General features: G+C 39.4%; 1 protein-coding gene across 4 annotated transcripts in view; it reads left to right on the top strand.

The window, feature by feature from the left end:
• LOC124302157 (putative polypeptide N-acetylgalactosaminyltransferase 9) overlaps positions 1 to 27,271 on the top strand; it is a 196,301-nt gene that overhangs the window by 164,924 nt on the left and 4,106 nt on the right. For 3 of the 4 annotated variants that reach the window (XM_046757998.1, XM_046757999.1, XM_046758000.1), the window contains 7 exons: positions 7,352 to 7,521; positions 14,370 to 14,683; positions 15,370 to 15,568; positions 16,008 to 16,177; positions 16,867 to 16,995; positions 19,684 to 19,794; positions 27,089 to 27,217. In XM_046757998.1, coding sequence (XP_046613954.1) covers positions 7,352 to 7,521; positions 14,370 to 14,683; positions 15,370 to 15,568; positions 16,008 to 16,177; positions 16,867 to 16,995; positions 19,684 to 19,794; positions 27,089 to 27,217 — 1,222 coding nt within the window. Of the gene's footprint in view, positions 1 to 7,351; positions 7,522 to 14,369; positions 14,684 to 15,369; positions 15,569 to 16,007; positions 16,178 to 16,866; positions 16,996 to 19,683; positions 19,795 to 21,951; positions 22,057 to 27,088; positions 27,218 to 27,271 lie in introns of all 4 variants that reach the window. The other variant, XM_046758001.1, reaches the window with a different exon arrangement.

Genomic DNA, 27,271 nt, shown 5'->3' with positions numbered 1-27,271 from the left:
GCTATACATTGCATCGCCTGATTTACGGACACCTTATATACCAGTTTCTCCAATTAGGTATATTATAAGATCGCATCGTTATTAATAACGCATACGCATCACGGTGCTCAATTATTTATTTATTTCCCAGCCAAGGCCTTTTTCGATTCTCAGTCTTTTTCTCCGCACAAATAATGTCGTATAATTATGGGTATAAGCTTCTTTAATCTAGCGCTTCCAAAAAGTTCTTTCAGTTATTAACACATTTGCAAGAGCTTGGAATTATTCGTCGAGTAAATTCATGGAAAGCCATTTTATTTGTCATAGTTATTAAACGAATATATCCTCACAAAACAAGATATAAACACTGTTGGAATTGGGAGAAAATGTGGTACTAGTAACTAATTAGTCCTATTACATTTGTCAATGGTGGATTTTCCTGTTATCGCAGCAATACATCTGACTACGTTTTTTCAATCAAGTTCATCTCTAGCATGAATTTTCATGACCGCAACAATTGAAAATACAGTACGAGTGACGATAGTAAAAAATAATGGTAATACTACGTACTTCGTTCGTATATCGTTCGTTGACGACTTTTGCAAAACTAATTTTCATCTTTTACATGTAGAAGAAAGATTTTTCGGCCATAATTAATAATTTAAATATAAAATTCAGGACTGGGCGCAGTACAGCACTGCGGCTAGAAATTCATACCCTAACGATAGAATTTGAGCTTTCGTTGGCGATGAAACGTCGTTGCAGTTTGTCGAAGCGGGTGTGCGTACCAGCTGTTTGTATGCCTCGCACCTAGGTGACGGAATTGATTTCCGCATTAACTACGCCTGTTTACAACGCTATGCGAGCCTGTAATTTTAACGGGTACCGCAGAGACAAATGACACTCTTATTTACAACTCGGGACATGCGACTACACCTGTCGACTACCTTATACCAACCACCTCTGCTACAACGCCGCGTGCATGTTAGATTTATGCGATCCATCCATCTCCGCTCTTATCGAGTGTCCCGACCAGTGTGTTGTTGCGTTTTCTACACGCGCTCGAGCCTTGTGCGATCAGATATGTCATCATTTCCACGAAGCCATAACCCCGCGGTACACATGCATGACAATGTTGTGCGGTATGAATATTACAACGTGGGGTGAAATCCCTCGCGGGCACTGAAAAGGGTCCCCGAGTCAACGTTGCGAAGGAATCGGCAAGTTCGGATCGAAAACGGAATACAATTCGAACGGTCGATCAATCAACCGATTACGTACGACTGTAAGGGAAACGGTTTACGGAACGGAACACCTTTGAACACTCCTTGTACGTACGTAACAATTCCGATGCGAAAGAAGTGGGTGAAAAAAATTTCTATTACGTACAAGCACTTTTGTGAAAAAAGGCTTTCGGGGATGAATGAATGGTGGCTCGGTGCGGTTGACTTTACACCACTCGCTCTTTTCCACACCTTGAGTTTGCTCTCGAGATGTCTTCGTCGGTGAGATCGTTGAAATGAGAGAATTTTTGCACTGCGGTTTGGTCAACAGACTCCGTCTTTCTCCCCTTCGGCTCTTTTACGTTTGCCGTTTCGCGCTGCGGGGACTGAACGAAAAAAAAAAAAAAAAAAAAATACGAAAAAGCGGGAGAGCACTTTTTTCGGTCTTCAGAGGACGAGAGGAAAATTCTCTTTGTGGTCTCCTTGTACACAGTCGAGAGTCTCTCGCGTCGACGACAACACCCTCTAAACAACAACGAGGACACCTTCGGGATCTCAAGGACCTTCACCGTACGAGGCAAAGGTACGAGGGAAACGTTCGGGTAGGGAGAATCGTCGCCAGACACTCCTGACCGATCCTTCGGAAGCTCCGAAACCACGAAGAGTAGACCCTCGAAATTGCCCTAATCGCACCCTTCCAATTAGTCCGACGCTTCGGGATTTCGACCTCGTGACACGTGGCTTGAACCCACCTCCAGAAAAGGGAGGGAGAGAAGGACTCGATCCTTTCACCGATTATTCGAGGATTTTAATACTTGGAGGACGGATGGATCCCAGGACGAGATGTGAATTTAAGAAACTCGTTCGGTCCATTCGAGAGAGAAGTAATCCCTGAACAGCGGAGCGGAAACTTGGACGTAGTCCAAACAGGAAGTAATACTGACTCGAATCTCTTACCCTCCACCAGCAGCGGCAGCTCAGACTCGGCGTCTGCACTTTCCACCCTGATGGAGAAACCCGTACACCATCTGCAATATACGGGATTCGTTGTGCTGCGAATGCATCCTCGAACCACCGATAATTGCCTTACTTCACGAAATTAGTTTGGAGGTTCGATCTGACCAGTTTCGCAAGCTTTTACTATACTCCGGAGTTCTTACCAATCGTTGAACAATGTATCTGGTTGAAGATACTTTGTCAGCAAAAAAAAAAAAAAAACAGAAAAATGGGATCATGGGACAGCGAGTAAGCTGTCTAAGAATCCTGTCTCAAATTTTCGTATAAATCGGACAAACCGTTTTTGAAATGTATTATGGCGATTGTAAAACATGTCTGATGTTTTCTCGGTATTTGGATACCTTTCGGTGAATTGGAATTCTGACTTACACTTGCTGACGAGCTTCGACGCAACGGTTAAAGGACTCGGTGCTCCGATGACACGGAATTCCGACCCTTTCGCGTTGCCGGAGATTTTATTGCCGCGAGAGCGGTAACGAGGAGAGAGAGAGAGAGCCAAAATGGAGCGGGAATTCTTATCAAGGCTTCTGCCAGGCTGGCAGGAGGCTATTAGCCGGCACAAGAAGGGTGATTAGAGAAATGGAATTAAGGCTGTTGGAAGAGGCGAGAGGCGGGCGCGCTCACTCTTGGCACTAACAAAGTGGTAAGGCGGATGATGGATCGTGTTTAGTCTGCAGAAACAGCGCCAGGTAAACATCCAAACAACTAAACAGCCAAACAGCCGAACGGCCTGGGTTATGACAACGGCTCACAACCTCCATTCGGCTAACAAGCCCTCCGCAGTGCCCCGCGACTCGAAACCGGAGAAGCTTCAGGGATTTCGTCTCGTTCCACGACTCATTTCCCAAGCAAGAATAACGGGACCGAAGGAGAGGAGGTTCCTTTTTGTTTTTTCAATCTCTCGCTGCAATCGCCCGTGAACACCCGGGAGGTTGTGGAAATCGGAACCACTGCTCTCTGAAAGAAGAAGAAGAAGAAGAAGAAGAAGAAGAAGTTAGAGCCAGGAAAGAAACCCTCATCATTATTCGCGTGGTCGAGTATTTTCATTAACAGGATCCGTGGATTCAACTTTTTACGGCATAAATGTAATAATTGCACACAAGCTTCTGAGAGAGATATTTTTCCGCCTTGTTGTACCCACTTGAATCGTTACGAGAGTAGAAGGATGTGCCGATGTAAATGAACGCCCGCAGTGTCAATTTCTACGTTAATGTACGAGCATGTTTTAGCGTCCTTTGATCATCATGAAATTTGATTTTCAAGCAATTTGCTATGTCTTACAAAATTTCATTCAACATCCTGTCTACGGTATGCTTTTACGATGAATTTGGCGATTGAATATACATATAGAGATCCGTACGTCACCGCAAACTTAAGTAATCCGATTTCCGTAACGTGTAAACCTGAAGCTCTGCTCGATCTGCTTTGATAAAAGAAAAAAAAAACAAAAATCAAACGCTAATTGGGTATTGGGCTCGTCACTTTGCAATGCGAAATCTAGTCCCAACGAGATATCTATATCTCACGGTGTGAAATAATAAGACCGTGACTAGGTTGATCAATTACTCGGTCGTTGCTGAAACTTACGAAATACGTACACCCAGAAATGTCATAATTAACGTCTATAAAATACGTTTTCGTCGATGCGTTCGTGAAATGGAAATTTCGATACTGCCAACACCTCTTCATCCCCTCGAAATGACGGCTCGAGGTTTCGTACCTAGCGGACGAAGGGAGATATAATCCGGCGCATCTCCCGTAGGGAGTTGGGATTCGGCTTGGCGGGTTATCGCGGCACGCACGGACATAAAAACCGGCATAACTCTCCCCCCCCCTCTCTTTCTCTCTCTCTCTCACTCCCCCCCCTCCCTCTCTTGACCGGGGCGAAAGGATCGGGAGTTTCTGGAGCTTCCATGGGGCCGGGAACACCGAAGTGAGAACCACTCCGTCACGGGGATGTGTGTGTGTTGCTGGTTTCACGCCGCCCCCGAAAACCGTCCGCCACGACGCCGTCCACTATCTCAATCCTTTATGAGCCCCTCAGGAGCCCCGCGATATATATCACCGGTTAATTGAATTTATGGGATTATTTTTGAGCAGAAGGCACAAGCTTCCGGCCACCACCCTTGAAAAGAACGAATCTCTCTCTCTCTCTCTCTCTCTATGTATATATATATATATATACGTGCCTAGCAAACGGGGAAGAAATATTTCGGTCGGCTTATCTACCCCGGATGCTGCTGCTTCAACTCTGCTGAAACTTTCCGCGGCCGCAAATTAATTCGCACGAGGTAGGTGGTGTGCTATAGTGACGAGATCATCGCGCGTTTTCTAACTCTTTGTATTACTACCCTCCGATTTTCGCTACACACACTGAGAAAAGTTTCGTTTATTAAAGTAATTGGAAAAATTCGGTAAAACAGGTATCGTTAAAAAAACTGTTTGAATATTTTTGGAATTACGAAAAACGAGGTACGCCTAACCATTTTGCGCTATCGTCGATCCTTTTCTGGTTATTGCAACGCAAAATTAGTTTGTGAGGTTTACTCTACTTTTTCAGCTAAACAAGGCTTTAACGTTAATTTATCGTTGCGCGAGCATTAAATTCTTGCAACAATTGCAAGAAAATATAGCAAGAGTGATCGTAATGAGAAAGAATAGTAACGGATAATAGACTTTCCGGTAACAGCTAGAAAACTAATTTTCATTTTTTACCTTGAACTATATTTTCCGATTGTGGTAAAAAATGAAAATAGTTAAGGACTGAGCGGTAACCGGAAATAAAAATTTCTCTCAGTGCAGTTTCAGCACTTTTTCCACAGAGCGTGAAAAAATAACCGTGTGTTATTTTTCATTTGAACGATCTTTTTGACAGTCATTTTTGCAATCTCGAAACAATTTCGATTTCATTGTATATACCGATGTTTCCTGTTGCAAAAGTAAAGAGAAATCTTTTCCGTCTCATACGGTATTCGTTATCTGCAAAAATCTCTGATCCATGTAAAACCATTTAATAATCGGATGGAGATTTTCACTGTTCTGGAATTTTATCAGACGATGAGAAAAAAAAAAATTTAATATTTGAACGACATTTCGTCATCCGGGCCCTTGTCCTCCCCTTTTTTCACCCCCTCGCTCCGACATATTCGGCGTCGTTTTCTTCCGCGTTTATTGCCTCTGGCGCCCACCGATGCGAGGATTGAGAATGGAGGAGAGAGGAGGAGGAGGGGCTGTCAATTTGCCGGGAGAATACCATCGGTGAAAACGGCATTAAATATAAAAAGGAAAGAGGGACTTGGGCGAGGTACTCGAGGGCCGCGAAGAGAACGCTTCAATCATTTCCGGTCGATTGACGCCTCGCGACTTCAATCCATATAAATTTCTCATTCCCGCAACAATAGCTGCGGACTTTCAACCGAAACGGTTGGTTATTAAAAATTCACCAAAGATTTTTCCGACCTTATTCGCACGTCCTCGGATAGATTCTTGCGTACGCGCCTCGGTTTTCGCTCAATTCTTCGCCGTCTCCTCGACCCTCGTTAGCTGAAACCCCCAGCTGCGTAGCCGGTATTCGGAAGATAAGGTTTTCTTATTTGACGGATGAAGAGCACCCCCGCCACCTAATCCCTGCAGTATCCTATTTTATCGACTTATTGTTAACGAGATCGGTACACGAGTCGAATCGCTTCTTTCAGTGACATTGCTTTTTCAGAGGAAACTAAACATCGGCAGGGCGAAACGATACGGTTTTTAAACTTATTTCAAAAGTCTGAAGGGATCGTGATTTTATATTGGAAAGTAACTGCTGAGGTTTTAACATTTACATATTCTGTCGCTTCCAATTCGTACGCGACATAAGTATGATTGATTTTTTTTTTTCAATTATAATACAGGCATACCGATAACGAGAAACCGATTGTATGTAAAAAAAGAATTGAATGAAGCACATTCGATACCCAGGATCAAGGTTGCGAGGAAATTTGAAAAATTGTTTCCATTCTTTTTATCTGTTCCCATCCCATAAAAATTGATGGAAGGTTTTCCTTGATAATATATATAATAACAGGTGTTTTAAAAAAAATCTAAAAAAGGTATCTAAAGCAGCTATCACTTTTTTATGTTTTTTTTTTGTTTTTATGAATCTGATTCCGGTTGAGTCAGTTTTGCCAGATAACAAATGAACTTGGGTTAAGTGCACTCAAACAGAACCACGGTGTTGCGTGAAGATAACGTTTTATTGGGTTACAGAGCCGTTATACGTACTACTCGGTACGTTAAAGGTACGACAAAAATGAACGATAAAACAAAAAAAAAAAAAAAACGGGAAAACAAAATACAAGGTTACACCCGACGATGTAATGATACGAGTGTACGGCAGTCAACTGCTGATGTGCTGAAAATAGAATGCTTTAATCGATTCGTACCAACTGCGTTAAATGTTTTTTATTTCCGATAATATCAGTGGCTGTGCATCGCGACGGAAAAAAGTCACATCATATCCGGATTTCACATGCAATTGCGAACAAAAACTACCAAATTCATTTTCGTTTTGTGCAAAAGCAAAGAATTGGCATGAAAAATAAGAAATTACGACCACGGTTTCGTATTTTTATTTTTTTTCGTACATTGTCATTATTTCCGCACAAAAACAAAATGTAATTTTACGTTTTTCTTCATAATTAGATGCAGAATCCGGCTGATACGTCGTTTTTTACGTTGCGATGCACAACCATCTGATATTAGCCAAAATGGAATACATTTAATTAAAGCAGTCGGTAAGGACTGAATGAAGCATCCCCTTAACGCGAATTAGGATGTTGGAGCGCCATTTTTCTTACCATAGTTTACTAAAACGTTGTCATTTTATCCATGATTATATTTTCGCTAGATAAACAGAAAAAAAAAAATAACTGCGGTACGATCTTTTTGAAATTTACCGTTAACGATTGCAATATTCATTATCCGTCCGTATAACCCAAAAATGTATAATATTTTGGCAACCGTACAAAAGTTGAAAACACGGCGTGTTAATTACGTCTGGAAATTTTTGAAATCCAATATTGAAAACCTTTTCAACGATTTCAACATCCAGCCGTGCCAATACCAATGTTCAATGTCTCTCCTTTTTTCAGGTGCAAAGAACCGGGAAGATACAGAACCGATCTTCCGCCAACGGCAGTGGTGATTTGCTTCCACAACGAGGCTTGGTCCGTACTTTTGAGGACCGTCCATTCCGTCCTTGATCGTTCACCGCCTCCGTTACTCCAGGAAATTATCCTCGTCGACGACTACTCGGACATGCGTAAGTAATGAAGTGCAGAATGATCGTTATGCCATTCGGAATGTCTTTCCATCCGTCTCTTTGCGGACTCGCCGCCTTGCGCCTTGTATTATTCACGGCATTATTCAACATGGACCAAACTCGACGTTGCCAGATGATATTGGCAGACGCTAATTCGAAACCCGTTACCTGTCACCTGGTGTTCCGTTTGCCCGTGGTCACAGACCTTCTCGACAGTGATCGATGCCACACGTTAGTCGGACGATCGCTTCGAATTGGTACTCTATGGACTTGAATCGGTGAAACTCATCGGTTCGTAGTTATAATTACGCACGCACGATAACAATTCAACGACTTTCTAGGGATTGTTCACTGACTTCCAGCGTGTAAGGTAGACGCATCGGTTTTGGTCGTCTTGGTACCGTGTCTGGTCAAATCCATGGCGAGTAATAAAAATTACCGCAAATAACACAGCACAGTTTTTCGGCCCTGAGCGATGTGACATTTTATTTTCGGATAATTTGGCGGTTGAAAGCTGCACTGACATTCATTGCTACCATAGATTTTTGGTAGCAGAAACGATTGAAATCCTTGAATTTACATCAATAAACGAAGATTGCTAATTCGCAACTTCACCCTACCTATAACCGATTCATATTTAGAGAGTATAACTGGAAAAAAAGCGATATATGTGGCTGCAATAAATATGGATGTCAAGTTTTTTTTTTCAATTTGACGGGTTACAGATCCTGCCGCGAATCTTTTTTGGTTTGCTCACTTCTGTTTTTTTTTTTTTTTTGATACATACTTTTATGATCGTCGGTAAACTCAGCTTCTTCTTACCCTATAATAACAAGTCACGTTCGATAAATATTTACAAATCGCCTAATCGCTGTACGTTCAGAGATTTTCAATCTAAAATTTAAAGCCGGAAATGATCGAACTGCAAATGGTATACAGGGGGAAAATTAAATCGCTGATATTTACATCTTATCGCCGTATATTTTTCACCTGATTCGTGATTTTTCCTATTCCGTCCATAATCATAATTCTTTTTCGTGAAATTTACTGTCCCAATTGCACTGTTTATATTCGTACCGGTGAGGAAAAAAAAATTCCGTTCTCGTATAGCTGCTAGAAAATCATGGTGAAATTGTTGTTTTTCCAATAACGTCTTCATAAAAATTGTTGAATTTACGACGAAATTTCTTACAAGTAACAATTCAGTATGGTTATCGTATTTGTAACATTAAATCTGTTTGTTTGGTTCATTAAATAAGGTTTTACCGTCAATTTATTATCGCTACATTTGTAATACAATACGATACAGTATAGTAGGAGTGATTAATATAAAAATTAGACTTTCCGTTTACGCCTGAAAAACGAATTTTCACATTTTATACATATTTCGATCACATCAAAATATGTACACAGTCAAAAATTCTGTGTTAAACTAATCCAAACAAGAAAAAAAAATAAAAATTTCTCCCAGTCCAACCGGGTAAAAAAAAGTACGACTGATAATGGGCGTGAAATCTATTGCGTATAACGGTGAATTGCACGTTACGATATAATTGCTTGCACACGTCGAGCTCGACGTGCAGAGTGCACATTGTGGGTTGGGTTTTTTTATTTTCTCTCTTTTTTTTTTGCGCATGTTTGCGTGTTTCACCGAGAAGATGAACCGCAGTTCGGGTTTTCACGGGTAAACGAAAAACGACCAGATTCAACCCCCTTTCCAACATTTGAATTACCATACATAGCACTCGTCCAACCCTCACCAAATAATACGTAAAATGCGGTTACAAGCGGCTGTTCCGCACGATATCGAGCGGAAACGTTCGGTGAATCGGGCTTGCATTGGGGACAAAAAAAAAGAAATATACAATAATAATAATAATAATAATAATAATAATAACAACAACAGCAGAAGGAAAAAAAGGAACGACTATAAAAATCCCCTCGCGCACACTCGTGGTAGTAATTATAAACGACTATCTACATTTCGCTGTCCCTTTTTTTTTTCTTCCTTTGGCTCCTTCTGTTGTTTTATTTTCTCCCGATTTCCATTTTCCTTTTTTTTTTTTTTTATCTCTACACTTTTTGCAGTCGATCTCCGATCGGTGGAATCATTTCGAACGAATCACTGCTGGTAACACAATTTATTATAACACTTGACGCGAACATTTGTCGGGATTGTTTTATGCCCACAGTACGCGCGTGCGTACGTGTGTGCGTATTTTTTCTTCTTAATTTTTGAGCGATTTAGTACAGGCTTTTTTGATCGGTATGTAAAGTTGCAAAAAAGAAAAGAAAAGAAAATGAAAAAACACATCGCAGCTCTTAGGTACGTATGTAGAATACAAGTGAGAAAAGGCGAACGTGACGTTGAAGAGAAGAAAAAAACGAGATAAGGCAAATAGTAAAGAACTCGAAAAGCTCGGGTTAAGCGTTGAGCTTTGCGGGTTGTGTTTGAAAAATAATGAGTAAAGTAGATGGGGTCATATATTTCCTTAAAAGCTTGAGATAAGCCAAACGACTCTGCTGAAGTGAATCACGTATAAACATACTGACCTGCAAGCTTCCCATACTAACGAATAAAAACTCTGACCTATAATGTACGTGTATAACATACGCGTGCATACATGCATGCATAAGCAACGGCACAACGCGTGCCGAAGCTGATTATTTCATCACCCTCTCAAGCGGATAATTTTCCATCGGTTGAGCATGTGCGCTACACGTGTGTATATATTTATATATACTTCGTACTCGAGCTCGGGCGTTTATCAAAATTGGTAGATACGTATATACGTAGTATAATGCACACGTGAGTAAAGTTGCGAAACTGAGAGAAATCAACGCGGCGGAAATAAATTTTTATGTTTATAGACACTGAGAGAAAATTTTAGTTCCGGTTACCGCTCGGTCGTTAACTATTTTCATCTTTTACCCGCAATCGAAAAATACAGTTCTAGGTAGAAAATCCAAATTAGTTTTCTAGCTGTTACCGGAAAGTCTGGTATCCGGTGCTAATTCTTTCTCATTACGATCACTGTTGCTATATTTTCTTGCAACTGTTGCGAAAATTTAATGCTCGTGCAAGAATAAATTGACGTTAAAGCCTTGTTTAACTAAAAAAGTAGAGTAAACCGAACAAATTGATTTTCCGTTGCAATAACCAAAAAAGGATCGACGATAGCGCAAAATGGTTACGCGTAAATCGTTTTCGGTAATTCGAACAATATTCGAACAGTTTTTTGTAACGATACCTGTTTTACTCAGTTTTTCTAGTTACTGTAACAAATGAAATTTTTCTCAGTGTAGAGAAAGGAAAGTGCGTATTAAGGTTTTATAAGTATACATGTATAGCCTAAAGTATGAAGAGGATTTTCTTTAATCCACGTTCCTTGTAACCACAAATCTCCCAATTGCTACAATTCTCTTTTCGCAATGTATTACAAAACCGATTATTCTCCGATTAGATTTTCATTTATTCATCGACGCGAGAAATCTGACGTTTGTTTACTTTTTTCTAAATTTTCACTCTCGAAGATATTTTTTTTTTTTTTTTTCAACAAATACTCAAAACATTTATCGTTCGTATCGTATGAAAAATTTATGGTGTTTAGTTAAGAAAAAAAAAAAAAAATTGAGCAACATTTTCTTGGTAACGAATTTTACAACGTTATCTAAAACGCGGTCAGTGTACTTTTCGCGTATAATCGAAGCTCAGGTAGCTTCGAAAATCCTGATACCGAGGTGTGTACAAAAATTTTTTCTAAACTTAATTTCTTCGGAGGCGGTGCGGCGGGAAATAAGTTTAAACCCTCGGAGGATTGCGGGATGTGGTGTAAAACGGAGGTAAGGCAGCTCGATCCTTCCTATTTTCTTGATGTGTTGCACGCCGAGGAAATTAGCCGTAATGAACATGCAAACGTTTAATCCCCGTGCAACCACTCGCGCAATCCTCCATTCCAGACTTTGCGAAACGGATGCGATTTATCTGCGGCTTAGTCGCCGTATTTATTATGGATTTCTCAGAATGACTGCCGCCGAGTCTGCGGTCTAACAAGGAAAAAGATTTCCCTACTGAACGGACCCGCGCGGTCGTTTCTTATCAAGTTACCACCACTCCGATTGTCCATGTCGACAACAAAGAGTGTTGGGAAGCCGGTTAAAACAAAGACCGTGACATCCATTTTCAGCCACGGGAAAGTCAGGTTTAAACTATATTTTTCTTCTCTTTTTTTATAACTTTAAACATTTTTTATTCAGCGTAAAACTTCTACGAGGATAAGACAATCCAGTGTACCCGAAGAGTACGATTAGGGTAATCGTTGATTCTGATTTCACTGCACAGCATGAAATTCTGCCACGGTACGTGTTTTTAAACATTTATATCAAAGAATGCAAGAATTAGCTCAATTTTAAAATCAATTCGGGTTCTATACCTACTGATACAGTGAATACCCTCAGTTTTCGCACTTTCAAAATCGAATATCTAAAAACCGTGACTCAAACCGCGCAAAAACCCTTGAACGAAAAAGATTTCATCTTGTCAAAGCAAGTTGGAAAAGCTGTTTTTCCCTTCGCAGTATATTTTATGTGTCATTGGTTTCGTTTCTTTCTATTTTTCGAACATTCCGCCGAATCGTCTTCATCCCGCTCCGTTCTCGCGATCTTCGACGAACCGTGCCATGATTGTTCAATCTGAGATCTGCATAGACAAGGCCGCGACCCTCATCGACTCTTCGGCTCATAGAAGTCGACCGAACCCAGCGAAGAAGTAATCCCGCTTTACCGGCAGCGTTATTCGAATTTACGAGCTTCCAGCGTAATAATCGTACCGAATCAGGGACACCACGTGGCAATTAGCAGCGAGTCTGGGCGCCGATCCATTCTCTCGAAGGAAAATTTTCTGCCCGTGACCGTCAGAGCCTTCGCTAAGCCCGCGGCTCAGCCTCGGGCTTAGCCGACTGTGACCAGTTGAAAGGGACTCTAATTCACCGATTTAAATTACCTTACCCCTTTTCCGATACTTGACTCTCCCAAGTTTCAGTATATTTAAGAGGATGTTGCAGTCAGTCCTTACCGACTGAGTAAAATGTCACTTTTTTTTTTTTATTTTTTATCTTTTATTTCATTATCACCAAAGCCTGCGTATCCACTGATAGAAAAATATCGCAGTATTCAATGCCGAACAAGATCATCGAAGATACTTTATTGTTTTACGCGTAACGAAGGCCAGAAAATGTATTCCTATAATTGAATCACCAATTGATTGTAGAAATATATTTCCTCGAATTATTCTCGCGTGATGCAAAAAAATTTTCGAATATCATTCTCAGGCAGGATTGCGTTGATTGCGACATTTTTACACGAGTACTGCGTAGGTTTCGATATTGGTAAAGAAGAGTGAATACTTGCTCTGTTGATAAAGACGGATTATAGTATCCTCTTAAGGATCACTCTCCACGCTCCGTCAATTAATAAGAATAAAACTGCATTGCGAAGTGAAAGACGATATTATCAATAACTGTGTAAGGCAGTCACGTAACAATTTGAAGATTTGAAAGAAAAAAGAAAAATTTCAACAAAACTGCAGTAACACACGATTGTTTATTTTTTTTTAAATTTTTTTTTCTTTCAATTTTGTTTTTTCGTCATTCACAATGCAACCAAAGTAAATTTACATGTCAAAGAATTTGAAAAAAAAGCAATAATTGTAGTTCTAATTTGTGGGAAAAAAAAGACACTTCTCATTAAAACGATCGTCAAATACGGAATACTGCAATGAAAAGGAGCGGAAAAAAATCGACAAGGCGAAATTCTTGCTCATATTCGCGCCGCCGTTCGCGGGCGGTGCCTCGCTATTTTTGCAGCCAGCGGTTGAAAAACCGATACTTACATTTTCATGGAATTAAAGGACGAAACTTGAGACGTGCACTCGAGAGTCAGCAGGGATAGGAAAAGCGGAGCCGCTGCTATTGTTCGGTTTAAACGAAACTCCGCTGCACTGCAGAATGCCGCGAAGCAGACTCTGAGCAAATATTGGAATTAAGTGTATCCGGTCGTATAATTTCTACTTGGTTGGTACCTTCCGTATAATTAAATACGCGAAAATATGACAAGGTTGGAGTTGGTAACGTTTTCATTCGATTGCACGGTTCTCTGCGTTTCAGAGAATTGTATAATCATGAAATTACAGCATGGTGATAATTTTCGATTCTTCCAAACTCGTAAGGTGGAATCAACTTGAATGGTTGTGCAAAATGACAAGCGGCTTAGAGCTTCGTAAACATTGAGGAATAATATTTTGGTGAAATGTTTCATTCAAATGACTCAAAAACTGCCGAAACGATTCAGCCGAAAACTTAATAAGTTCTTATAAAAATCGGTCGATTCGTTCTTCAGATACCGTTGTACAAAAACTTGATCAGAACACCAAGACACCTGTCTGAAAATAATCTAAAGCGATTCTCTACAGTCTAGATCACTCGAAAATATCGAAACTTAGTAAAACATTTCATTTCCGAAGTTATTATCTATCATACAACGACCTCCGTTGTTACATGTTTACCTTAAACAAAGAGAAGGAGGAAGTTTAAAATAATGGGTGGACGATTGCGATGAGTCAAAAAAATTGCCAACACCAACCAAATCGCAGTCACGTGAGAAATTTATTTTATTCAATGAACGAAAGTGAAATTTTTTTCAAACATCGATGTCAATGATTAAATTAACGACCAACGTTTACAAGTTGCAGGCGCAGTAAGTGAAATTGTCATTTGGCCGCGATTTAGTCGGTGCAACCGAAAACAAGGACCTTGTTCAGTTATCAACTCTATTCCAATCCCCGTTTATAGCTCACCTGAAGCGGCAGCTCGAGGACTACATGATGAATTACCCGAAGGTGAGGATCATCAGGGCTCCTAAGAGGGAGGGACTGATCAGGGCGCGTCTCCTCGGCGCCGCGGCTGCGAAAGCTCCGGTCCTCACATACCTCGACAGTCATTGCGAGTGCACCGAAGGGTGGCTGGAGCCTCTCCTCGACCGAATCGCGAGGGACTCGACGACGGTCGTTTGTCCCGTCATCGACGTCATCGATGACTCGACGCTCGAGTACCACTGGCGAGATTCGGGGGGCGTCAACGTCGGTGGTTTTGACTGGAACCTCCAGGTACGTCATCTCCTTCTCCTTCCACTTCCACTTGTTCTTCTTCTTCTTCTTCATCTCCTTCTTCATTTTCCTCTTCATCTTCCTTTTCATGTTCAGCTCCGTTTTCGTTATCTTCCTCATCTCCACCTTCATCTGCACGTTCATCTTTATCTTCATCTTCATCATCTTGTTCTTCTTCGCTTCTTTTTCTTCTTCATATTCCTCATCTTCTTCATTACTTTCTTCTTCACCTTCATCTTCATCTCCACCTTCATCTTTGTATTCATCGTCATCTCCCGTTTCTTCATCATCTTCTTCGTCTTTGTCTTCGCCTTCTTCGACATCTGCTTCTTCGCTTATTTTTCTTAGTCACCTTCCTCATCTCCACCTTCATCTCCCTTTTCTTCGTCATCTTCTACTTCTTCTTCGCTTCTTTATCTTCTTCATATTCCTCATCTTTTTCTTAATTTTCTTCACCTTCTTAATCTTATTCTTTATTTTCCTCGTCCTCTTCATCTTCATCTCCACCTTAATCTGCGTGTTCATCCTTCTATTCGCCTTCCTTTCCATCTCCTTCTTCTTCTTTTTCGTATTCATCATCTCGTACGGGTATATCCTACAGCAAAATCTGCTGAATCCGGACACCACTGCGAACATTTCAAACTTGAAAAGTAACGGTGCTGATCTGGCTGACGTTACTTTTACAGTTCAATTGGCACGCCGTGCCTGAACGAGAAAAGAAGAAACACCAGAACTCAGCAGAGCCGGTCTGGTCACCGACGATGGCAGGGGGGCTCTTTTCGATCGACCGTGCCTTCTTTGAAAGACTCGGAACTTACGACAGCGGCTTCGATATATGGGGTGGTGAGAACCTCGAGCTGTCTTTCAAGACTTGGATGTGCGGAGGTGAGAATTTTATTCGTTGTCATTACAAACGCGGTAGCAAATATAACACTGCGCGGTAAAAATAAATTTCTACAACTTTTGTCTGGAAACGGTGCACATATTTTATTTTCTTTTCTTTTTTTTTTTCTACCTTTCTTTGAGAGTTTTTTTCTCTCTCGGACTTGAATACAGCCTGTTTGAAAAGAAATGAAAGATCTTGGAAATGAAAAGTGTTGAAATGAGAAGAAGGTTAAATTCCTTTTTTGCCTCATTCTGCAACCTGCGATCGTTGATAATCGTTCACCACGCGGATTTTAAGGAATACGCCAAGGACGAGGAATGAAAGTGTAATACCTGAGACGAATATCCTGACTTGTGACAATTTTGCCAAATACACCGCAGGTCGATACATTTCGCTTGGTAACTTCGTTTCAACCGCGTTTTCCGTATCGGTTTTAAGGTACCCTTGAGATCGTGCCATGTTCCCACGTCGGGCACATATTCAGAAAACGATCCCCTTACAAATGGAGAAGCGGAGTAAACGTTCTGAAACGCAACAGCATCCGCCTTAGCGAAGTCTGGCTCGACGAGTACGCAAAGTATTACTACCAGAGGATTGGACAGGACAAAGTAAGGACGATTTTAAAACCCATAAGTTTAAGTAACGCAGTAAAATTCGTTTCTTATTCATCCTTTGCATCCGACGTCCATATACGTAAAGCGTATACGTAATCCCGTTGCCTCGCGAAAAATAAAGTTTCCACAAAAATGAAACTTGGTAATAATAATAGAAACAGTTAACAAATTACTGTTGGATTTCTAGACCGAATCTTCGTTCTCGTTCTTTATAAAGTATTTAACGAAAACCTTGGCGAACTGTTTCGTACGCACAAATTCCTCGAGATTAGAAGTTGAATATATAATGCGGTGAAGAAGTTTTATCTCTATATATATCTACCTATGTGCAAAACTATAAACTTCGCGTTTACTACGTTTTACACTTTCAAATCGAAACCACTTGCTCGGGTCTAGAGAGAGGAAATTGTTTCTTTTTTTTTTTTTTATTCTCCCTTTGTTTCAGGATTAATGTACGGGAGTCAAACAAACATTTGTATAACATTATTAAAATTGCCGTAGCAAATGTGTGTCAAGATACTGAAATTGAACGATTGTTGTTTCGGATTGTGGGTTTTTGTTTATCCCTCCCCCTCTTTAATTCCGATTCGATAAAACACGTGACGGCGATACACTTTTCATTCAGCCACGCGTTTGTCGGACCTTTGACAAAAATTTCATACGACAATTATTTTCATTCGCAGGGAAACTACGGGGACGTATCGGACCGCAAAGCGTTGCGGAAGAAATTGAACTGCAAACCGTTCAAGTGGTACCTCGACAATATATATCCGGAATTGTTCATTCCGGGTGAAGCTGTCGCTTCTGGCGAGGTGAGTGTTGCTCCAGGTGATCAAGGATATTCCAACATTTCCCTTCAGGATCACCATTGCCGTCCGATCCAGAGAGGCCGCAGCTCTAAATCCACGTTTTTAATGCTACCGTCAGTTTGTTCGCGTTACATTCTCCTTATCCTTTTCCCGAGAGAAAAAAAGAAAAAAAAAAAGTAAAAATAACAGAAAAATAGGAAGAAGGAAAACACCGAGGCTTTTATTCGAAACCTACAACGAACGCGGAATTCGGACGCTCTGTTTCGAAGGAGACGAGAGAACTCTTGTACTCGAAGCCGCGGAATGGGGTTGCGGCATCATCACGGCCCATTAGTGCCAGAGCGTTTCTATCTCGGGATCGAAACAATACCTCTGATTGCATCACAATGTCGGGTATCATACATAGGATGATTGTGCAGAGAGAGCGAAGGGGAATGCAAACCATCTACGTCGAGTAGCGCGCTCTGCATAACTTCCGGATCCATTGACGAGCATCAATTCCCGTCATTCCTCCGGCTTATGGATTAACCGATCATGCATCCTCTCTGCGTATCCTATCCCGCCAATCCGAGTGATTCGATTTACGATGCGGTTGTAATGACATTTGTCGAGAGGAAAGTGAAAAGTACCTGAAACAAAAATAAAAACGAAAAAAAAAACAAAAAATATTTTGTATATACGAAGTCAACACGTATAAGGATAGTCGGAATTCTATATTTTTGTTATATTTACATTCGAAAATGATGCGAGATGGATTTTCCTGGTTTTTGAAAATCCAACATTTCACAGCGTTCATAATTTTTCAACCTCGATCTCCGCTCTCGTCTTTTCATTTTTATTTTATTTTCGTCATTTTCTTCTTGTTTTGTTTTTTTTTTTTTTTTCTCTCTTTCTCGGAACAATCAAAATCCGCCACCGCCCGCACTTAAACAACCCTTCTCAAATACCGTTCCTGTCACAGATAAAAGCTGTGATTTTAAAATCTGGGGTAAAGTTTCGACTCGGAACAAACAATGAACGTTGGATGAACGGGGGATGAGCCGTCGTGTGGGATTCGGCGTTTGCCGGGTTTTATAACGTTATACATATATAGCTGTATATATACACAAGGCATTGCCACGTGGGGGTGTATGCGAAATAACAATTTCGCAATTCCCGCAACTCGCCTAGCGGCAACAGCAGCAGGAGGCGAAAGCTCTAACCGCGGCGGTATGACGTCGCGTCTTTTATTTCCCGTTATACCTACTTTGTCACTTTTTTTTTTCTCTCTCTCTCTCTCTCTTTCTATTTTTTTTTCCTTTCTCTTTTTCACATTCCACCCGTTTCCATCCCTCATTTCCTTTTGTACACTTTTCCGTACCTCAAGTTCCACCCCGTTCCTTTTGCCTTTTATATTTCCAGCATTTCCTCTTGCTATCCTATTCTTCTTTTTGTCTTTGTTATCGTTTGTTTGCTTTTCCCTCTTCTTTTTCGTCGTCTCGAATATTTTTGCAACCTGGAGAAACGGGCATAAAATACAAGAGTATCCGTACAAAACGTACTCGTATATACGATATATTACAAAAATCGGCGACGGGGGAGGGGGTGGAGAATTCTCGAGGGAATTTATAGCCGCGGGATACGTACGTACGTACGTACCTCTTGTAGTCCTGTACGAACGCACTCGGCCAGCTAGTTTCGGGAAGTCTGCGCCGCACTTCTGGTCCAGAACCGGTTGCGGAAACTGTAACACCGGCAGATGTGCAGGTGGAAAGCTCCAAGTGCCGTGAATAATTCCAGGACGAATTGCACCGGAAGTAATTTCTATCTCTGCCTCGGCTATACGTGCAACAATTTTCCTTCCCTCCCACCCCCCCGACACACACGCAAACGCGCACACAAACACACGAATACACCCGCGCAAGGTTCATTTCGAACAAATTCTCACCCTCGTGCCGCATAAATGTTTTTACTTCACGGTTTCCGGAGAAACGCGAAAAAAAGGAGGAAAATTATTCTGCGGAATGTTGTTTTTTTTTTCATAAGATACTTCTCTCTTTTTCCTTTTCTGCACCCTTCGCTCCTCTTTTTCCGTCCGACCCTTCCAATTCATGCAAACGTTTAACGAAACATCAATTTTCCGTACGCCGAATCGTTATTTTTGTATTCTCATCAAAGCCTCGGTGATTTTTTCGTTTTTTTTATTTTATTTTTTTTTTTTTTCATTTTTTCCTCTCCAAAGGTTAATCAGTTCGTAAATTTTTGCGTTAAACAGATCGCAAGAATTTTAACCCGTTCGATATAAAACCCGTAACAACTCACAGTCATTTTCCACGTGATTTTGAACAGTTTGAAAATATTTCAGTGACATACCTGTAAGCTGAATTCACTCCAGAATTCAAGCTCGTTGAAAATCTTTCGTTCTTGTACTTGATTCTTTGAATCTTAGTCTTTTCAGAACAGATGCCGACGGAAGGCGAGGGCTGAATCAAAGATCGGAATTACAAGCTTGTATTACTTTTTTCCACGATGCAATTTTAATGAATAATTTCTTTCAGGGATTGTATTTTACCTGATTATACACGTGTATACTAGTTTTTCTCAAAGCAGCAGATGCCACATCGATTTTACATACACGCATATATATATATATATACTTGTTAAAATTAACAAAATTTTACGAAATAAAATCTACAACAACTAACAACCTAGGTTCGAAATCTCGGAGAGGGTGCTTCGACCTGCTTAGATTCACCGGCCCGAAAAGGAGACCTTCACAAACCGGCTGGACTCTACCCTTGTCATCGGCAGGGCGGAAATCAGGTAGAATTCCCGTTGAAACACGTAGAAAATCGCCTGAAGGTTGCAAAATCGTACTCGTTCAGCATGGAAATTTTTTTTTTGCTTGGCCAATTTTTTCCTCACGCGCTACTCGTATTTCGATCACTTTGTTACTTTGAGTAATCGAATAACAAAAAAAATTTATCCCCTTAATTCGAATTCATTTCCCTCGTAAGCAGAGAAAAATTTCACACCCTTTGTAACGCGGTAATTCTTGTCGAAGTTACAAAAGTTATAACAATAATTTTTCCCTCTCACAACAGTCGCAAAAATCTTTCAACTACAGCTTAATTTTTTTTTTTTGTTTTTTTAATACTTTTCTGCTCCAATTTTTTTTCTTTTGATTTTCAACCATCGTCCGTTCGGTAGTTTTCTTACGTTTTGTCTCGAAAGTCTCGTTTCAAATTTACCCGGTAGCGATTTATATCCGAATAATCGAACGTTATCGCCGACGATATTTTACCGGCAATAACAAACGGGGATTGAGATTTATATCTATCTTCGTAGTTAATGTAATTGGATGCACGAGCTATTCGGCTACCGTTGTTATATATAACGCGGTATGCAACCCTCACTCCCCTGAGGATAATCTCCTCTAGCTATTGATTCCTACCGTAGTAAAACTCGTTTAATACTGAGCGGGGTGAGCCGGAAGCGATGGTTATTGTTCCATCAGCCTGCGGGATAACAAAACACGAATTTCCATTCCGTTTCTTTTATTTACCATGCCGTAGAAGTTATATCACAGCCGCACGAAATCCGGTTTAATTTCCTCGTTACCACCGATGCACGGACTGCAGATTTCGATAAAGCTCACGTTCCTCGTACTCCTCCATACTGTTTCGATTCAACGTGTTACCCTTTGTTTGCCTATCTCCGTCACGAGACTAAATTCGATTTGTTTTCTCCCGGTGGAAATAGAGAGCGAACGGCGAGATGGGGAAAATTTTTTTCTTTTTTTCTTTTTTTTTTTTTTTCTCTTTTTACCTCAAACTACGCCGGCCGGCCGTTCGTTCAATGAATATATAATATTATCTTCGATGAAAAACAAATTCTGTAGTAAGTACAGGTATAGCATATGTATATCCTCTTTTTAAATTTTCCTCTCAAACTCGTCGGTAAATTTTTTCTAAACACGGCATATTTTTCCACCCAACCCAAATCCCTTACGATTACGTCGAGTGTTTTTTTTTTTTTTTTTTTTTTAATTTTATTCTTTCATTTATTATTGCAAATAAGTTTTTTGCAACCAATTCTTAACACCGAAGCTTGCAAGCTTACACATTGCTGCCCATCGGACATCATTTTCGTCGTGTATTGTGTATGTATGCGTACTTTTGTTTGTGTCAGTTATTTTTCTATTTTCGTTGGTAAATTTTACATGTTGTTGCGTTGCGGTTTTTCGTTTTTTTTTATTTTATATTGGCTGCTTTCTAACGTATGTTACATAATTTATTGTATTTTTAAACTCTGTATATACAGGGTCGTTAAATTTGAGATAAAGGCCTCTTTTCTTAAAAGCGGTGAAATTATTAATTTTAGTAATGAAAACAACAACAATAATAATAATAATAATAATAATAATAGTAATAATAAAACTCGAGAAAAGCAAAATCTATCAATATTTCGACAACAGACATATTCTCATGCTGAATAATCTAGTAGCGTGTCATATTTAATTTATTCCGAAGGTACGCCGAACAGAGATTAAAATATAATCTCTCGTAATCGGTACAACGATTTTAACATATTTCTAGGTATGCTTGGAAGCGAAAGCAGAAGCTGCGACAGAGTTTTGAATGGATGTGAAAAATTCAAGTCTGTATGAGTTTGCGCGCGCTTTAATTTGTTATTAATAAAATAAGTTCATTGTTTTTAATTTTTATTGCTTTTTTTTTTTGCAACAGGCTTATTCTTTTTTTTTTTTTTTTGATTATCTTGAATCTAAAGGTCGGCTGCCGCTGTACAAGCGCGATACGAGGCGAAGGAGAAATCTTTGGATCCGGAAATTTTTATTTTTTTTTCCTTCTCTTTATTAAACCTCCCCTGTTAATGCGAATACGACCCAGCGAAAGACGAATTCGTCAAGCATAGAAAGGGAAAGATTTTCATTCGATACTCTTCTTCGTTTGAATTCAGATAAGACAGCGCTCTAGCGCGGTGTGTATAGACTCGCCAGGGAAACCCGAGGACCTGCACCAGCCTGTCGGCCTCTGGCCGTGTCACGGACAGGGTGGCAATCAGGTAAAATCCAGGATAAAGCCGATTTCGAAGAAGAAATATTGAAAAAAAAAAAACAAAACCACAATATCGTGCCACTGAGAAAAATTTCGTGAAAATTAATATCATCGTTTCGATAACGATTGAGATGTTGTTGAAATTACTAAAAAATGTGGTCATGGTAACTGTTTACAATGTAATTTCAATCTCTTCAAATCGCGGTAGTAAATCTTTTTTTTTTCAGTTTGCAACTTAACTTTTTCAGTCATAGTCGGATGCTCAAGTGTCTCAAATCAAAAATTTCCATGTCCTAAGCTTTATCACAGTTTATTTACAGCTTCGAGTGATCTTCGTTAGTTCGTACGACTATTTGAATATGGAAAAATGTTAATTTTCGGTCAGAATTGTCGAATTTTGATAGTTTATTTAGATTTTATTTCCGCCATCTTGGATGTAGAAATTATGAAATTTTGATCGTAGATTCGTGATCGTTTCATTTGGCGAAAAGTGAAAATGATCGACAATTTTTTATTTTTTTTTTAAGCGAACACAAGACGAAGTTTTTCTCGGTAATGCGTATTTTGTTGAAACCGGACCCGCAACGGGCGAGCAAATTAATTGGTGTCAGGTGCTAATCTTTGAATGTAAAACTAATTTGTGTACTTACGTTCATATTTTACTTTTTCATCGTGCTCAAACACACTGGATACAATCATTATTTATAGAATAATATCGATCGGGGCGAATGGTTCTATTATAACAACCCATTAAACTTCTTCTAAAAGTCTACTGGTGCAGGTACTCATCGATTTCAAATAAACCTACTTATAAACGTGCAAAATTGGTTACAGGTTTAAAAAAATATTTAACAACTGTACGTTTTAGGTGTTTGATTATGTACGTGTGTGTATATGTATATATAGATATGTATGGTGTAATGATTCCGCTGGTGTTATTTCCGTTTTTTTACGATTGTTTTAATTTCATTCTTATACACTGAGAAAAATTTCATTTGTTACAGTAACTAGAAAAATTCAGTAAAACAGGTATCGTTGAAAAAACTGTTTGAATATTGTTGGAATTACGAAAAACGAGGTACGCCTAACCATTTTGCGCTATCGTCGACCCTTTTTTGGTTATTGAAACGCAAAATCAGTTTCTGAGGTTTACTCTACTTTTTTAGTTAAACAAGGCTTTAACGTCAATTTATTCTTGCACGAGCAGTAAATTTTCGCAACAGTTGCAAGAAAATATAGCAACAGCGATCGTAGTGAGAAAGAATAGTAACGGATAATAGACTTTCCGGTAACAGCAAGAAAACTAATTTTCATTTTCTACCTAGAACTATATTTTTCGATTGTGGTAAAGAATGAAAATAGTTAAGGACTGAGCGGTAACCGGAACTAAAAATTTCTCTCAGTGTACTCATAATTATGGAAAACTGCGTGTAAATTTGTAATTTCTTGTAATAAGGAAAACGAAACGATAATTGAGTAAGGAAAATCAATTAGTACCGTTTGCGGTTGAAGAATTTCACCCCTGTGACTACAGAATTAATTTTCTTTCCCTTCCGTTGGGAAAATTTCTCTCCGAAAACGCCGCGTGTTCGTGTAATTATAAAACCCAGCTGAGGGTTGACGGTAATTATTGATTAATTTAATTGTCCATCGAACACGTAGCTCCCACTTCTCATGCATATTACGCGCAACTATAATAACACGTGTCACGCTTGATTTACATTTTTAATCGAAATTCTATACCCGAGTATAAAATATATATTATATATGCATACGTATAAATAATTCAAACGTAGCTTCGCGATCTCTCCACATTCATTCGCTTGAATTCCGGATCAAAATATCATTCTACTTATACTATATCGCTGACTGAACTTCCCCTGACATCCACCTTCCGACAATGACCAATGAAATGCAATATTCACTGACATTAATTAATTTTTTATACTGATCCAACGCGCCGTCCTTGCTATTGATTTTACGACAAACGTGTAGCTTAATTCGCGTTGAAACGTGTCTATGCAGCGTCGAATTAAACTCGTCTAATTATATATATATATATAATTAGACGAGTTTAATGTATATATATATACATAGGTATACACGTTGCAGTTGGAATAGAATTTTTTTTTTTTTTTTTGCTTTTCTACTATTTTTCATCAATTTTTGAAACGCGAAGTTATTCTTGTTCAATTGACGGAAATCTTTCGCCTCGGGAAATTGTCGTTTATACTTTGTCGAACGATTGAGCCGTATTTTTAAGTTCGGCAAACGAAAATCAATGCTCGGTTTCATTCGGTTCAATCGAATATTAGGAAAATTATTGACAAAAAATATTTGTTCAAATCCTGATTATTTTCATCCCAAGCACGTATTGAAAGTAACAACGATCCGCATGCGACTATATAAACAACGTGAATTTTGTAAAAACCCTAAAGCATGTTTGTTGCCATGTGTAGGAAGCCTGCATGCTGCTTTTGTAAAGTTTTAATATTTTATACTACACTGTACATAATAACTACTTAATAGTTGTTTTTCGTCCTCATGAAAGGAGAAGGTGAGACAACTAAAGACGCGACTGCGGTGATTTCAAGGTTAATAATTACCTACGGTTCAATTATTTCATTACAATTGCTGATTTTTTTGATTTTTGTTTTTCAACGGTATCGAATTCAAATCCTGCTGCAAGTAAAAGTAAATACACTTATTATGGAGAGTATATCTTTGCCTTAAGATACACAAAATTTGTCTGCTAATTGAACCACTTATTTAATTATCGATCTGAAAAATGGATATCATTTCAGAGTTGTCTTTTTTAGTTTTTTTTTTTTTTTTTTCTCTCTCTTTTGTCATAATTCATGCGAGATTTCGCACAGAATATTTGACCAGGAAAATTCGTTGATGCAAATTCACGTTTAATTTGGGATAGCGATTTTTTGCGATTTTCCTAAAACCGTTTTAACGACGAAATAACGTCACGGTGCAAGCACTACACGTTGCGGTAATCGTAGAGTGAGTGCTGATCATTTCCCCGGGGTGGGACGTGGACGTGGACGTGGCTCGTTTGAAGTACACGTGCACACAATTGTCATCATACGTGAATGTATGTATACGGGTCGCAATTGTCAGGATCAACGCAATTTCGAGGACCACTGCACTCAATTATTGATGCCCGCTGCTCATTAACCGTTTGGCTTCGACGCCTGCGGTTTTACGGACGAGTGTCACACATGGACAATGGTCGCCGACCATAATCATTTCGTAAATTATACGACCGCGCGTGTTTAGAGTCACCGAATAGCCGTTGAGAACGATTTTTGTTTTTGACAAAAATTATCCTTCTTACATCAGGGCGAATAATTATTACTTTAAACGTTGAAATCACCGTCGTCGTCGTTTTAGGAATGTGTATAACATATCGGCAGGATCGTTAATTATCTGTCGTTAACGGTGCCAGGGCCGAGATTTCGATTTTTTTTTTTTTCTTTTTTGCCTCTCTTTTTTTCTTGACAATTTTTATATCTCACAATCAGCGAGTTCTGAGACGAATAAATCTCGCGAGATTCTCACCTCCGGCTCTTAAGGTTTGAGAAAAACACTGTGATCAATGTTTTCAACTTTGAATAAATTGATTTTCGTATTTGAATTTTTATCCTATCCTGTTATAGCGGTAAATAAATAACCCAAGCGGTTTTCGTATCGGATAGTTTTATATTTCCAACCATGGAATCCGTTTAACCGAAAACACGTTTTTCTCGCAATAAACTGTTTTTTTTTTTTTTCTCATGCGTTTCTCAACTTTTATTTAAACTCATTTTTCTGAAAAGTTTCAGGAATAGGTTCATTGTGAGAGCCAGAATTGATTTCAAAAAGCTTACAATTTCTTTAGTTCATGAGCGAATTATTTTTATTTCATTTACACTTCCGGCAAAATATCGATTATCTTATCTACATTTCTATATAGAACGATATTCCGCTTCGGATAAAAATGTCAAATTTGAGATGAAAGTTTAGAAACGTCGGAAGAATAAAAAAAAATTTCGACAGTAAAAAATTCATGATATAATCTAGCCTAAAACGGATACTGAGAAAGATCTCATTTTCATACATCAAAAACACCTTGGACCGTATTTTTTATTTTTTTTTTTTTTTTCGCCATAACGGTACGATTAAAGTTTTAGTGTGAAAATCAATCTATTTAAGTTTGACAAATTGATCCATATATTTTTTGTAAATCCAAGAAACAAATGGTAGAAGTATAAAACGTGGAGGATTACAAGATATCAAAATTGTAGAACATTCGAAATTTCCGTCCCGGATCGTTTGCAAGGGGCGGGATTAAAGTTCCGAATTTGAAAAGTTCCGAAAGCGGCCAATTCCGAATTTTTTGGTGGCAAAGCTTAAAAGTAAAGAAGTCGAACTTTGACGAAACATCAAAGTTTCGAATGGTCCAAAGCCCAACGCTCAAAGTTCCGAAAAGACAAAGTGCCGTGAGGACGCAACTCCAAAAAGTCCAAGTTCCGAAAGTGCGAAAATGTGAAAATTAAAAGATTTGAAACACTGAAATTTCGAATGATTTTCAGTTCTGTGAATTTTTGATTTAGTAAAATTTCACCACTTTAATCTTTCTGTGTTTTGATGTTTCGATATTTTCACGTTCGGCATCCTGGTAATTCACATTTTCGCTACTTATGATTTTTTACACCCACTCGTTGATTAAACTACGCCTTGTGAGTATATTTAAATTTTTGGAACTTCACTCCACGGTAACTTGAACTATCGGAATCTTGGATTTCGGAACTTCGAGCCGTCGGGTTTCCGACAATTCGAAACATTGTTGTATCGTCAAAGACTGATTTCCTCACTTCAATTTTCGCCAGCAAATAATTCATAAACAGGCTCTTTCCGAACCTTTGAAATTCGGAACGTCAACCCCGCCTCGTTTACAGCTAAATTAATGGATCCATGAGCCGTACGTACAACGGTAGAAATCTGAAGTCGTTCTAACGCGAAAAAAAAAACAACTTTCTAATCCTTAGTACTGGATGCTGAGCAAAACCGGCGAAATTCGGAGGGACGAATCATGCCTCGATTACAGCGGGACGGACGTGATTCTCTACCCGTGTCACGGCAGCAAGGGAAATCAGCAGTGGATATACGACGCTCAGGTACGATAAAGACGGAACATTGTCCCTCCTCTCCAAGACGAAAGGTTCAAAGAG

The sequence above is a fragment of the Neodiprion virginianus genome, chromosome 4 (genome assembly GCF_021901495.1).
Source record: "Neodiprion virginianus isolate iyNeoVirg1 chromosome 4, iyNeoVirg1.1, whole genome shotgun sequence".
In the NCBI taxonomy this organism is placed as follows: Eukaryota; Metazoa; Arthropoda; class Insecta; order Hymenoptera; family Diprionidae; genus Neodiprion; species Neodiprion virginianus.
The sequence above is the reverse complement of the archived record's forward strand: the minus strand, read 5'-3'. Positions and strand labels throughout refer to the sequence as shown.